General features: G+C 40.3%; 1 protein-coding gene across 1 annotated transcript in view; it reads left to right on the forward strand.

Annotated features, from left to right (window-relative positions):
• GAREM1 (GRB2 associated regulator of MAPK1 subtype 1) overlaps window positions 1–15,530 on the forward strand; it is a 114,285-nt gene that overhangs the window by 72,569 nt on the left and 26,186 nt on the right. Inside the window, exon 3 of the mRNA XM_060775231.2 lies at window positions 9,394–9,524. Coding sequence (XP_060631214.2) covers window positions 9,394–9,524 — 131 coding nt within the window. The remainder of the gene's footprint in view (window positions 1–9,393; window positions 9,525–15,530) is intronic.

Consider the following 15,530-nt stretch of genomic DNA (forward strand, 5'->3'; position numbering starts at 1 on the left):
GTTTATCCCAGATTATCTTGCAGTGTGGATTCATATAATCCATTTTAAAGCAGAAAACCTAGGATTAGATCCTGGGCTCCGATCCGGTCTGGAAGGACCCTCTGAGGTTTAACTGAGGTAGCAGCTATTGCTTTTCCTATGTACACTGGAGATAAGTTACATCTAGATATACCAAGCAGTTAAGAGTATGAATTGTATAGAATCATACATTGTTATCTTACTTACCAGTAATTCATCCTCTTGTCATAACTTAACTCACTGGAAATCAGCCGTCCATTTATCTCTCATCAACAGCTTTATGTTTTTGCAATAATTGGTTAACCCTATTTTACCCTGTTCACTGATTTTCTAAAAGTGAGAATTAAGAAAGAAAAGGATAAAATTCTGATACCAAATGCAGTTTCCCCTTCTCATTCAGAGGTGCTAAACCACATTGTCAGGATATCTGTTGGGAAAGCTTGTTATCATATATTACGATAACATATATTAGGGTTGTAATTCATAGTATTAAAAAGCAAGCTCCCATGTGTATTTCTCAATTAGCTTGCAGTCATGAACAAACTGGTTTCTCAAGGGAAAGATTGCCTCCTGTCCAGCATTCTCCACCCTTATTAGAGGAAGACAAGAGACCTGAAGCCAAAAAACTGGTTAGGTGACTTGATTTTATGGTGAAATCTTGTCTGCTCCTCCTCTGCTTCTGAACCTTCACTGCTATTCTGCACTCTTTGCCCTGTTGCGTCTTTACAACCCTGGAGCATTTCCCAGCCCTCAGTCTGCCCCCCATAAAACTTCAGTGAGATTTTACTCCAACAAGCTGGACAGCTTTCCATTGCCTTGCAAACACTAGACAGGTTCTGACAGCTTTATTCCTTTGAACTGTTTGTGAATATTCTGAGAACTCACACCATTGCAACCATTCTGTTATAGGTTTTACTTCCATAAGCATTTAAAATATGGGGAAAGGAGAGTGGTCACAATCCACATTGGGTGTAATCACCCTCTTCCTATCTCTAACAATAAAATTATTCCTGTTCCGAGTACACAGGAAAGAATGAGGAATGGACACAGGTTGAAGCTTGTTACTTTAGAGACAGTGAAGGATTATGTCCCAGTCTTATATGAGCCTGGACACAGACATGTAGCTATGAAGGGTAGAGAGTGATTGCATTGCTTGATATTAACTTTCCATAAGCAGGAAGTGTGTTCTGTTTTTATTTATTTTAAATTATTTTGCCTATCAACACCAGGTGTCTTCTGTCTATAAACCAACTGTCTGAGTTGGAGTTTGCCGTACAAAAGCTCCCAGCATCTTCTTTGCCTTAAGTTGATGGCAGAGCTCCCAATGCTGAAATTCTCCATTGGCTTGAAGCATTTGTTGGTTAAGGCTTGTAAAGCTCTCCCTGATAGCAGTACAGCTAAATTAATGGTAATAAGAGAGAGTCCAAGACTTGTTGGTTCTAGATCGGGCAGTTTGCCATTGCAAAGATCTTTGGAAGTTTGTTGATGATGTGTATCACTGGGATATCACAACAATCCAGTCAACAGCATAATTCTGAAAAGGGTTAAATGGTGCATTTCCTGATGCACCAAGAATGTTGGACACCAGGGTTCAAATTCCACAAAAGTAAAAGTAACGTTTTAGAGTTTTTTTCTGTGTCAGGAGTGACTGGGAAACTGCAAGTTACTTCTGGTGTGAGAGAATTGGCCGCCTGTGAGGACGTTGCCCAGGGGATGCCCAGATGTTTTGATGATCTTACCATCCTTGTGGGAGGTTTCTCTCATGTCCCTGCATGGGGAGCTGAAGCTGACAGGGGGAGCTCAACTCGCTCTCTCCGGATTCGAACCACTGACCTGTCATTCAGCAAGTCCTGCCAACACAGTGGCTTAACCCATTGCACCACCAGGGGTTATCAAGCTAGTGAATGACAGATTTGGTTATCGGGCTGGTGAATGACAGATTTGACGGCTTGTTTGTTTGTTTGTTTGTTGGGAGCATTTCTATCCTGTCCTTTTAGCCTCTGAAGGGGGACTCAGGATGGCTACCAGCAGGCACCATTTGGTGCCAAACAATATAGAGCATAAAATGCATTTAACCTACATTAAAAACAGTTATACATTGTTCCCTCACTACTTTGCGGTTCGCTTTTCACGGATTTGCTGTTTTGTGGGTTTTTGCCTCCCAGTTTATGAATGATTGCTGTTGCCCAGAGCAGTGTTCTAATCCCGCCTCCTGTGGAAGGGGGTTTCATCTTCCTCCTTGGGAGAGAGGCAGCCAATCGAGAGATATTGCAAAGCAAAGGAGAAATGGTTAGCAAAAAAAAAGGTGTGCGGTGCTTTCAAATTTCTCCTTGCTTCTGCCTCACCCTCGGAACTCAATATACAGATATAGCATCCCTACTTCATGGATTTTCACTTTTTGCAGGTGGTCCTGGAACATAACACCCGCAATAAGTGAGGGAACACTGTAAATACATTAAAACAATTCACCATTACAAGTCATCCTCCAAGTGAATCCATAGCTGTCAGTTCAAACAGTCTATTAAAGTTAGAGGGTTTGGGTAAAATGACTTTTTTGTGAATATATCACTCTGTTTTAGTAACAGAAAATCATATAAGAACTGGAAGAATGATCTGTTAGATAAACTCTGGTTCTCTTCTAGCTTGTCCTTGTTACTGTAATGTCATTGTAATATGGTGTGTTACAAATTGGCTCAAAATAACTTTTAAACAGGTCATTTCAGAAAGACTAGCTCCATTGAGGCCTTGTTGGATATTCTGGTTTTTATCTAAAATGTTCAGTTTATATTTAAACAAGTGCTACATTATGCTGATTTATATGCTATTCTAAACTATATAATTAAAATAGACATAATGAGCATATTTGCCATTTTTACACATGGGTGATTCTAATGCTTTGTGGAACATATCCATCACTGTCTCCTCACTTGAGGGAAACTTCCTTTGCTGATGGGAAAATATTTTCAGCCTCTTTTTAGTGTGATGTTGTATAAGGAGAAAATGCACACATGATACATTGAAGAATGAAGAATATGACAGTATTCAACAATCCAAAGAAGTGCCTTTTTGTTTTTAAATGTTGTCTTCATTGCACATATGCAAGTTATAGCTGTTGGCTCTTGAAATGCTAAACTTTGAATAAACTAGAATCAATATCATCCCACATCATAAAGTGCTATGAATATATATTGCCAAAGGCTATAGGTTGTCTCTTTTGGCTTTCAGTCGTCTCCCATTCACTATATTTAAAAGCTTCCTGCTTGTGAGACAAAAGCAGTCTTTTACATGGAACTGATCTATGTACATTTTCAAAAATGCTTCTTTCTGAAAGCGGTTTTTCTTTCAAGGCTTGTTTGTTCTATCCAGAGTTCCAGGCAGAAGCAGAAATGTTTACATAACTGTCCCTGTCAAATGGAATTTTTTACTATACAACATCCTACACTTCCACCACAGTCTGTTTAACATGGACCAGGGTCAAAACCTAAAAGGCATAGAAGAATGCTCAATAAGCAAGTTTGCAATGAATGAAACAAGTTCTTCTGTTTAAAAGGAGTGCCTGATGTAGGAGTAGCGAATTCAGCAAGCCTTTTCAGCAGAAGAATAAAAAGCAATGGGGAGTGGGAGTTCCCAGCCTCTTTCTTTACAGCCACCACCCTGATCTCTCTAGCATGACATTTTAGTGCGTAGATCAGTGGTTACTTTCAATTGTAATCTTTTTTTAAAAAATAAATCCAATGCTTCAGAATTAAAATAAGGGTTTTGTTTTTTGTTTTGTTTTTCCATGTCAGGAGCAACTTGAGAAACTGCAAGTTGCTTCTGGTGTGAGAGAATTAGCCACCTTCAAGGATGTTGCCCAGGGGATGCCTGGATGTTTTGATGTTTTTTTACTATCCTTGTGGGGAGCTAGAGCTGACAGAGGGAGCTCAACCCACTTTCCCCGGATCGGTAAGCAGTCCTGCCGGCACAAGTGCTTAATCCATTGTGCCACCGGGGGCTCCTATTTTAGAAAGGTGAAAGCCAAGTACAGTGATATCACCATGGCTGTACAATGCTCATGTAGTAGTTCTCTTCCACTAGAAGCCAATTCCAAAAATTACAGAGAAGCAGAATGTCCAACAACATACTTCACTTACCTGGAATCTGGAGATTTATGAGGTTAGCATAGCCACCTAGATATTTCTGTCACAGTTCATACCTGAAGATTATGTAGTTCATCCATGTTCACCTTGATGTCTACCAGGTATTAGTCCTTCTGCTATTGTTGTGTGCCTTCAGATTGCATTTGACTTTTGACAGCTCTGTTACAGGATTTTCTTGACAAAACTGAAGCTGAGAGAGTGTGACTTTCCTAAGGTCAACCATTGAATTTCCATGGCTATGAGGGGACTCAAACTGTGGTCTCTCAGAGTGACATTCCAACACTCAACCCCACACTGGCTGTCTTACACCATTATCTCAGGGGCTCACATGTCTTTACACTAATGCACAGAGCATGGGAAATAAACAAGACGAACTCCAACTTTTAGCACAACACCACAAATATGATATCATAGGGATCACTGAAACCTGGTGGGATGACTCCTATCACTGGAATGTAGATATCGAGGGGTATAACCTCTTTCACAGAAACCGAACAAAGGGGAGAGGAGGCGGAGTAGCCTTATATGTCAAAAACTCTTATGCTGCAGAAGAGATTCAAGACAGCAATCTGGGAAACCAGCTTGAAATCATCTGGATAAGAATCAAGGGAACTGGGACTCAAAAAGATGTCGTTGTAGGCGTCTACTACAGACCCCCAAGCCAGGAGGAAGAACTTGATGAAGTCTTCTGCCAACAGTTGACCAAACAGGCACAGAGAAGAGATGTAGTAGTCATGGGCGATTTCAACTATCCCGATATTTGCTGGAAAACAAACTCGGCCAAGAGTACAAGGTCCAACAAATTCCTCGCTTGCCTTGCAGACAATTTCATGGTCCAGAAGGTAGAAGAGGCAACAAGGGGATTGGCTACTCTTGATCTCATCCTAACAAATGCGGAGGACCTGATCGATGCGGTCGAAGTAGTAGGATCCTTAGGGGCAAGTGACCATGTGCTCCTGCAATTTGAGATACAAAGGAAGGCCGAAACTAAGACAAGTCAAACCCGTATTTTGGACTTTAGGAGAGCTGATTTCCAAAAAATGAAGGAAACGCTGAGCAGCATTCCGTGGACACAGATACTAAAAGACAAGGGAGTTACGGATGGATGGGAATTTCTCAAGAGTGAAATACTCAAGGCGCAATTGCAAACCGTGCCAACAAAGAGAAAAAATAGGACAAGTGCAAAGAAGCCAGAATGGATGTCCAAAGAACTTCTAACTGTGCTAAGACACAAAAGAGACATGCACAAGAAGTGGAAAAAGGGAGAAATCACCAAAGAAGAATTCAAACAAATAGCCAACACCTGTAGGGAAAAGGTCCGCGAGGCTAAAGCAAAAAACAAGCTCAGACTTGCCAGGGACATTAAAAACAATAAAAAGGACTTCTATTCTTATGTCAGTAGAAAAAGGAAAAACAAGGAGGCGATAGGACCTCTTCGAGGAGAAGATGGGGCAATGCTGACAGGGGATAGGGAAAAGGCAGAACTACTTAATGCCTTCTTTGCCTCGGTCTTCTCACAAAAAGAGAGTCTTCAACCTCAGCAAGATGGAGTGGATGAGGGATTGGAGGACATCCAACCCCAAATTGGGAAAGAAGTCGTCCAGGAATACCTGGCCGCTCTTAATGAGTTCAAGTCCCCAGGGCCAGATCAACTACACCCCAGAGTATTGAAGGAACTAGCGGAAGTCATTTCGGAACGATTGGCAACCATCTTTGAGAGTTCTTGGAGAACGGGAGAAGTTCCAGCAGATTGGAGGAGGGCCAATGTGGTCCCAATCTTCAAGAAGGGAAAAAAGGATGACCCAAACAACTACCGTCCGGTCAGCCTCACGTCGATACTGGGCAAGATTCTGGAAAAGATTGTTAAGGAAATGGTCTGCAAACACTTAGAAACAAATGCAGTCATCACTAATAGTCAACATGGATTTATCAAAAACAAGTCATGCCAGACTAATCTGATCTCTTTTTTCGATAGAGTTACAAGCTGGGTAGATGCGGGGAATGCCGTGGATGTAGCGTACCTGGATTTCAGTAAGGCCTTCGACAAGGTCCCCCATGACCTTCTGGCAAGGAAACTAGTCCAATGTGGGCTAGGCAAAACTATGGTGAGGTGGATCTGTAATTGGTTAAGTGGACGAACACAGAGAGTGCTCACTAATGCTTCCTCTTCATCTTGGAAAGAAGTGACAAGTGGAGTGCCGCAGGGTTCCGTCCTGGGCCCGGTCCTGTTCAACATCTTTATTAATGACTTAGATGAAGGGCTAGAAGGCATGATCATCAAGTTTGCAGATGACACCAAATTGGGAGGGATAGCCAATAGTCCAGAGGACAGGAGCAGAATTCAAAACGATCTTGACATATTAGAGAGATGGGCCAAAAATAACAAAATGAAGTTCAACAGTGACAAATGCAAGATACTCCACTTTGGCAGAAAAAATGAAATGCAAAGATACAGAATGGGTGACGCCTGGCTCGAGAGCAGTACGTGTGAAAAAGATCTTGGAGTCCTCGTGGACAACAAGTTAAACATGAGCCAACAATGTGATGTGGCGGCAAAAAAAGCCAATGGGATTTTGGCCTGCATCAATAGGAGCATAGTGTCTAGATCTAAGGAAGTAATGCTACCCTTCTATTCTGCTTTGGTTAGACCACATCTGGAATATTGTGTCCAATTCTGGGCACCACAATTCAAGAGAGATACTGACAAGCTGGAATGTGTCCAGAAGAGGGCGACTAAAATGATCAAGGGTCTGGAGAACAAGCCCTATGAGGAGCGGCTTAGGGAACTGGGCATGTTTAGCCTCAAGAAGAGAAGGCTGAGAGGAGATATGATAGCCATGTATAAATATGTGAGAGGAAGCCACAGGGAGGAGGGAGCAAGCTTGTTTTCTGCTTCCTTGGAGACTAGGACGCGGAACAATGGCTTCAAACTACAAGAAAGGAGATTCCATCTGAACATTAGGAAGAACTTCCTGACTGTGAGAGCCGTTCAGCAGTGGAACTCTCTGCCCCGGAGTGTGGTGGAGGCTCCTTCTTTGGAGGCTTTTAAGCAGAGGCTGGATGGCCATTTGTCAGGGGTGATTTGAATGCAATATCCCTGCTTCTTGGCAGGGGGTTGGACTGGATGGCCCATGAGGTCTCTTCCAACTCTTTGATTCTATGATTCTATGATTATCTGCATGTGGTGGGAATGAAGACATCTGAAGCACACCAAATTGAGATTATGCTACTTTGTTTTCATACAAAGTAATACAGGGCACCACATTTGTTACTGTTTCCTGAGAAGGATTTCTCAAAATAAGTTTTGCTTTACAAATCATTTCCATTCAGTCTAAATTGCATAGACATTTGTATTCCCAGTTGTACTTTCTGCACTTTAAACTTCCATTTTCTGCAAGATGAAAATGTCAACGAGAAGAACATGAAATGTAAACCAGATTTTCTCCAATCCTTGCAGTTCATTAAAATCTTCTCAAATCCGTTTTACTAAGACCCTAAAACAGGGATGGAGAACATTTGTTCCTCCAGGTGTTTTTTGTGTCAATTCCTAGAAGTCTTCACCAGCAAACCCAAAGCTTGTAGGCACTGTCATCCGAAATGTTTGATGGGACAAGCCATTTCTACTTCTGTCTTAGTGAATGTGGCAAATGCTACCAAAATAAAATGTTAAACTTACTTCTTATGCTTTGCATAATGTTCACACAACTGAAAATTGGTATGATGGAGTTATTTTGCCCATAAAACAGTCAAATTGGTTCTTGTAAACCTATATATTCTGGTACAACATTCCAGTGGATAAAAAATGAGATGGTATATTTTTGGAAAAAAAGTTGTAGTTTCCAATCTCCTATTTCTCAACCTAACCATAAGGACAGAGTATTGTCGAAGGCTTTCATGGCCAGAATCACTGGGTTATTGTAGGTTTTTTGGGCTAAACGGCCATGGTCTAGAGGCATTCTCTCCTGACGTTTCGCCTGCATCTATGGTAAGCATCCTCACTACCTCTGAGGATGCTTGCCATAGATGCAGGTGAAACGTCAGGAGAGAATGCCTCTAGACCATGGCCATATAGCCTGAAAAAACCTACAACAACCCGTAAGGACAGAGCTTGCTGCAGTTGGTCTGCTACTCTCTTCTTTGAGGGCTTTGAAGGAGAGGAAACTTGCTGTTGGCTGTTTCAGAGCATAAGGGTTATTTTGTCCATCTTTTTTGGGTATCATATATAAATCTCTGCTTTTTGGCTTTACCTCAACTTTATTTATAGTGGGGAGAGATATACACATGCTCGGAAACATGGCAGCCTTGGGGCACAATCTCTGGAGACTTGGGGTCTTTCTCAGTGAACAGAATAATGGTGGGCTTTCTTTTTTTACAAAGCACCAAATAGCTTTGCTTCATCTTAAGTGTCCTGGAATTTCTTTGATCTGGTGGCCTTGACAAAGCCTACAGAATTAATACATGCACAAAACTTCTCTCATTCTGAAGAGCAGTATAGTGTTTTCCAGAATTCCAGAATTTGTCATTTGCACCTTTTTGCAAACTCTCTCTTCAAATTGGCATCCTGTTTCTGATGATTTCAATACAGTCCTTTGTGGTCCTGTTCTATGTGCTTATCTATGCACAGATGCAGCCTGCACCATAATCACTGGAGGAAGGGGAGGACTTGAAGGATAGGTAAAGAGCTGTGTCCAAAAATGAAGCAGAAAGGAATTCTAGTGAATTCATCCAACATTTCTGGTCCCAAGAATGTGTTGTGGGAGGAGGGGGGCTTTTGTGACTTGGAAAACAGACAGTTTGTTCACTTCATAAATATCTGTAATTTTGGTTCATTTGTTTGTTTTCTGAAATCTATTTTCCTGTAGAAACTACGTCTGTTCTTTTAAATCCTAAAGTATTGTAACATGTTGGAAAAGTTCTCAGTGTACAGAAGTTTGTGTCTGTTTCCATTCTGAGACCACATTAGTACTTTCAGTCAACTTCCAGAGGGCTTGCCTGTAAATTCTATTAAATTTCATGTCGGCCCCCACACATTCTTCTAATTCCGGTTTAGCCAAGCTTGGTAGCTCTTTCCTTTTCAGGTTCATGAAGACTGCTGCAATCTGTTCTTCCATTGCCTAACTGTTAATAATTTGAGGAAACCGACCAAATTAAATAGTGTAAGGAGTGCGTTAGCAGTTGCCAAAGAAACAGCCAATATAAATATCTTATTGCTCTTCTATTTATCATCTGTTTTCAGGGCAGTTTAAGCTGCTGGAACAAGACCGTGATATTAAGGAGCCTGTGCAATATTTTAACAGTGTGGAGGAGGTGGCTAAAGCATTTCCTGAACGAGTTTACGTCATGGAGGAAATAACGTTCAACGTTAAGGTAGCCCCTAAACAAATATTTATTCCTAGTTTAAAAGCTTGTGGTTATATCTTTCTAAAATATATAGCAATTGAACAACTATGTGAGAAAAGTAATTTGGGTTCATCATGTTGTCTTAATCTGGTGTTTTTTGAGCTACAACTTACCATGTCCACTTGCTTTTCCAAACTATATTCAGGCCTGTGCTAATCATTCAATGTAAGTTATGAAAGCCTTAAAAGGGAACCAACTCCAATAAATAATTCCCTTTTCCAGTCTGTCCAACTGGAATACTGCCTCTTTTGTTATGCACCCCCCTTTCCCCCTCCTCCCTAACCACTTAGATTTTTTTGGTAAGAGAGCAGCTGTTTCTTTTACTCTACATGTCTTAAGACTACATAGAGATAGTATGAACTACAATGACATTGCTGGTTTCTGCTCTTAAATTGCTAACGATTAGCAGAGCTATATGGGTCAAATAATACCTTTATTTCATATATGTAGAGTATCCAAGAAAAAGAAGATGATTGATATGGAAGCAAAATGAGTCCTTGTGCAGCTAACTGCACATAATGAGACTGTCAGGGTATTAAACAAAGTAGTGCCCCATATCTCTGGCTACAGTATCTGTAAAAGGCAGTACTTTCTCTACCTAGTATTGTATTTTGGAGTGACATTGGTACACTAAAAGACCTTGAGCAATTTCCATTTTTATCCTGTCTTTACATGTCTAGTTCCAAGAAAAACAGGAACCTGTTGGTTGGTGGGATTAATTTATATCTCATCTGACATGGGACTGGAGGTGGCTTACAGTTGAGATTAACACAAAATAAAGGTTGATTATCCTTTATGGGACTAAAAATATTTTGGATTTCAACAAGTTTTTGGATTTTGAAATACAGTAGAATCTTGCTTATCCAACATAAACAGGCAGGCAGAATGTTGGATAAGTAAAAATGTTGGATAATAAGGAGGGATTAAGGAAAAGCCTATTAAAGGTCAAATTACGTTATGAGTTTACAAATTAAGCACCAAAACATCATGTTTTATAACAAATTGACAGAAAAGGCAGTTCAATACACAGTAATGTTATGTAATAATTAATGTATTTACAAATTTAGAACCAAAACAGACAAGGGTTCTTTCTTTCTCCCACCCTGGACATTATTCCGGGTGGGAGGCAGACTGCTTATGGATTTCAATGGCTTCTCTCTGTAGTCTGACATGGTGGTTGTTGGAGTGGTCCAGTGTTTCTGTGTTCTCAAATAATATGCTGTGTCCAGGTTGGTTCAACCAGAGAAGGCAGTCATAGCAGAGCACCTGATGAACCAACCTGGACACAACATATTATTTGAGAACACAGAAATTCTGGACCACTCCAACAACCGCCATGTCAGACTACACAGAGAATCCATTGAAATCCATAAGCATGTGGACAGTTTCAACAGAAAGGAGGAAACCATGAAAATGAACAAAATCTGGCTGCCAGTATTTTAAAAAAAGTCTAAAATCATGACAGTAAAAGAACACTCAAACACAGGGCAACTCCAGAGAGGAAACTATCAGAGACAGCTAATCACCTGTCAACAAAAGATTTTCCCCAGGCATTAACAATAGACAAGAGTTCCTTCTCCCACCATGGACATTCCACAGATATATAAACCCCAATTTCCTAGTTCCAACAGACCTCACAACCTCTGAGGATGCCTGCCATAGATGCAGGCGAAACGTCAGGAGAGAATGCTTTTAGAACATGGCCATGTAGCCTGAAAAACCTACAATAACCCAATATTCCATTTAGACTAGCCATTTTGACTGGGTGGGGAAATGGCTGGTCAATACTGTACAGCCAGCCAAATTTGATGAAGTTAGGGACACAGAACCCCCATGAAAATGAAAAAAAAATACAAATCAAGAAATTGCTTCTTTCTTTTATTTACTTACGTAACATCTCTCTAGGAATTTCTAGATCTTCCAGCATGACTCTATAGTCAACTTATGCTGGTAGGTGAAGACAGAATCTGATTGGAGGACCTAGAAATTCTTAGAAAAGTATTCTATCTAGAAATTCCTGTCCTCCAGCATGACTGGAGGAGGTTGACCATAGAGTCAGACTGGGAGACCTAGAGAGTCCAAGAGAAAACCTTTTTAATCAAATCTGTAAATAATTAAATTTGCAAAAGTCGAAACCACAAATGTGGAGGGATGACTATACTCATCCAGCAGTTTCGAGAGGAGGTAATGCATACACCACCATTGTGCTTGCAAATGCTAATTTCATCCCCATTGATTCAAGCTCTTGGGCAAGCAGCAATAGTGATTGCTCCCTGCTAGTGCAGGTGCTAGAGCAATGGCTTGATATGTATGTATCTCTTCTTCTCATAGGAAGATCTACTGTGTTCTTCTCCTGTCCTCTTTCGGATTAAAAATACCCCAGGACCACTCAGGAAACAAACAGCTACTCTTAGGATTTATTACAGTAATAACCTTAAACTTCTAACCTACTACCTTTTTTTCAGTGTAGGTAATACCTACAACTTCTCAGAATTGTTCCATGTATCTGCCATAGGCCATTGATATAAAAGTTCATATGCAATAAATAAGTAATCTCTTTCACAACCACAAAACATCCTCATTGTTAGGATTAGATCAGGCTTGTTCTAATTAAGTTTCCTTTTAAAGGAAAACCTCAAGATACCATCTGTATTAGTTAAAATTCAAACTCCTTACAGTAAAGCCCTTACAGTAAAGTAAAAGATCGCTGCAAATCATATGCCTGGTAAAAGTAGATGTCATAAATTCAGCAGAGTTGTTTATTCCTGGAAAATGGAGCTGGAGATGAAAAGCAGATGATAACATGTCTCTCAGGGAGCAGTTCATAGAAACAATATAAGGATTTGTGTGTATTCTACTATCATCCTGTGGAAACAGGAAATTGGCTTGCAATAGGTATACAGTTCAGTGCTTCTGAGACACTCTGTTTCCATATATCTTTTAAAAACAATTTCCAAACTGATAGGGCTCAAAAGATCAGACTTGAAAGTACGGAGAGGTACTTGTTGAAATTTCAGAAATTAGAAAAAGGGCTCAGCAGAATTTTGTATTAGGCTTGATAGAGTGGAAGACAATCATACTCCCATTTCTTACAAAGGACTTTGCCTTTTCCAAACCAAAATCAAATGAGGCAGAATTTGAGATACACACACACACACACACACACCTAGTTTTCCTTAATTTATTCAGGCTATAAAATTCAGCCTGTTAATAAAGATTTGTATGTTCATGTTTTTAATCAGGTGGGGATTATATATGTTTTAGAGAGCCTTGTTGCTCTCCAGTAGACCAGAAGGTGGGAGATTCTTATGCAATTGATTATGCATTGTTTAACCAAGAGCCTAATGGTTTAATCCAAACCTTGCTGCGGCTCTGTTGGTTTAATTAAAGCTGCAGGAGACAAAACAGTCTGTTTCTGGTTTATGACAATGTCCCATGTGTATGATAACTCTGTTCCAATCAATGGTATGCCAGTTAAATTAAAATAACACAGAGAAAACCATAATTAAATTGCATGTATCCTCTTTAAAAAAATGTCTATATATTTTTAAAACTACATATTTTCTATACGTTTTTAAAACAGAAGACTGCATCATACCATTCAAAAAAGTCTGTGATATGCTGATGACTCATTTCTTGGGACTGCAAATTAAAATGTGGTGGAAATTGAAATCTGCAAGGTCACTGGCCTATTGATGAAGCTGCAGCCCAAGCAGAAACAATATGCATGCACCTTTTGTAGAGCGGGCAGGGCAGTAATTGTAGTGATTACAGGCCTACAGAACCTTAGCTCAGTGCAAGTCTATGGATTCAAGGATTCAAGGATCAGCCAATCCATGTACTAGTTGATGAACCTCACATCCAGCCTGCCTCCCAGTAAAACTCTTGAGATGGTAGAAATAGGTTCCACAGTGCTTTCTCCCATGCCATCTTGGAGTGAGACAAGGACCACTCCTAAGTTTGGCAGGTCTCTGATTGTCTCCACTTCCAAAGGGATTTACCAGATGGATCCAGCCCAATTCCAAGTCACCAGCTCAAAGTTGGGATGAAGAAAATGAACATCCTAACTACCATGAATTAAGCAAATTAATCACACATGCCAATATTAAGGAGGAAGAGGAACCCTGCCTCCAAGAAAACTGGCCTGGAACACACCCCAGCAGCCAATATATTGTCCTCTTGCAGACTAGGAGTACCTTCCTATTAGCCAACCAACAGGCCCTTGATTGGCCAGCTACTGGAACAGATGCTTGGCATGTGGTCCCTAGGAAGGCAAGGCACTGAGAAGGAGGAAAATGATAATCCCTTCACTTACCTTATCTCCCACCATTGACTACAGTGGCTACTGTGGGAAAGTCAGATCCTATTCATGATTCTGGTAAATAGCAGTGAGGGAAGTAGATTCCTTCATGCGTTATGTGGGAGAATTATTATTTCAATAATTTTATATAAGTGTCAAAATTAAGAATCTTTTAATAACAAAAATCCAGATATCTTTTCTAATAAGGCAGTTTCTAATGGTAGAAACCTTCAATTGCACAAGCATTACTGTAAACCAGGAGCCATCAAAGTATGGCCCATGAGTTACATGTGCCCTTTGCTCAAGGGTGTTTTTGCGTTGTCTTACTAGAATCCTCTGAAATCTTGCTTTTTCAGCAGAAAGTTGTCTTCAGGGAAGCCTAAATGGGTCACTGGGATCCCCTGATAATGTTTGATACCAAAAATATCTCTCTTCTTTTTTTTCAGAATCAACTGTATACTCTCAGTTGCTTTCTTTTATTTGCTTTTCAACATTTTTGGCAGTCTATATAGTTTGTGGAGGGCTCCAGGCATACAATTGACCCCTAGACTTGCCAACATCAGCCACTTCTGTTTGAGTTGTGTAGGGCACAGGAAGTAAGGATGGTTGGGAACCCCAGATAGATCACAATTCATTGAGATGAGACCCTGTTTTGATATAGTTAGGTGATTCCAGCTTGCTTGTTCCAAAATGAAAATAGCTGAAAGATGAAAAGTATATTTATCATATCATCATACTCATAGCCGAGTATGATTGTATTCCAAGGGGTAGAGCCTTGGTGGTGGGTCCATAAGTGAATGTGAATTTTGGATCTACTTTATCTTTCACAATGAGGACATCAGTTTCCAGGTGGAAGGCAGGCACAGCAAGGGTTTGCTTGGTATGCCTTTCTTTTGGCACACTTACTTCTGCCCTGTATTCATTCCTCTTCCAAAATCCCTTGCACTGTTGGTAACAGCAGACCTGCCAGGGTCTCCCAGTTCTCATGTTTATACCACATTTTTAAGGTTAGCTTTAAGCCCATCTTTAAATCTCTTTTGTTGACCACCAATGTTCCATTTTCCATTCTTGAGCTGAGAATAAAGAAACTGCTTTTGAGGTGGTGATCGGACATTTGGACAATGTGGCCAGTTCAGCAAAGTTGATTACAGAATCTTCGCTTCAGTGCTGGTGGATTTTGATTATTGAGTGAAGAAACAGAAACAGGCAAATTCTGCTATATTCTTTATTAAAAGCTGTAATTCTGGGTGAAAATACATTATTATAAATCTCTTTAAATTGAGTCAATAATTTTCCCTAAATATGCATTCCTGACAGTTGCCTGAAAACAGAGTATACTTCTAAAAATGTCAAATATTAATGGACAGGAGAGAAAAAAGGACTATTTCAGCATTTGCCTGGGATCAAAGGCTGTCTCATTTCAGATTTCAATGTCAATAATCTACTAGATGACTTGAAGAATGTAATGCTTCCTGTGTGTGTTCTGTGCTCAGGAAGATTGCTGTTCCTCATTCAAAGTGGTGATAAAATTGCCAGTTCTTTTCTCGGAGACCTGGCATTTCCACCCACTTAAACTGTCCTATTTGCTTAATCCCATTGAAGTGCAATTTGAGCATGTGTTTAAGATTTCAGCCACTTTCATAACCAACTCTAAGAGTTTTGAGGAAGGGAGA

The sequence above is a fragment of the Anolis sagrei genome, chromosome 4 (assembly GCF_037176765.1).
Source record: "Anolis sagrei isolate rAnoSag1 chromosome 4, rAnoSag1.mat, whole genome shotgun sequence".
Taxonomy (NCBI): Eukaryota; Metazoa; Chordata; class Lepidosauria; order Squamata; family Dactyloidae; genus Anolis; species Anolis sagrei.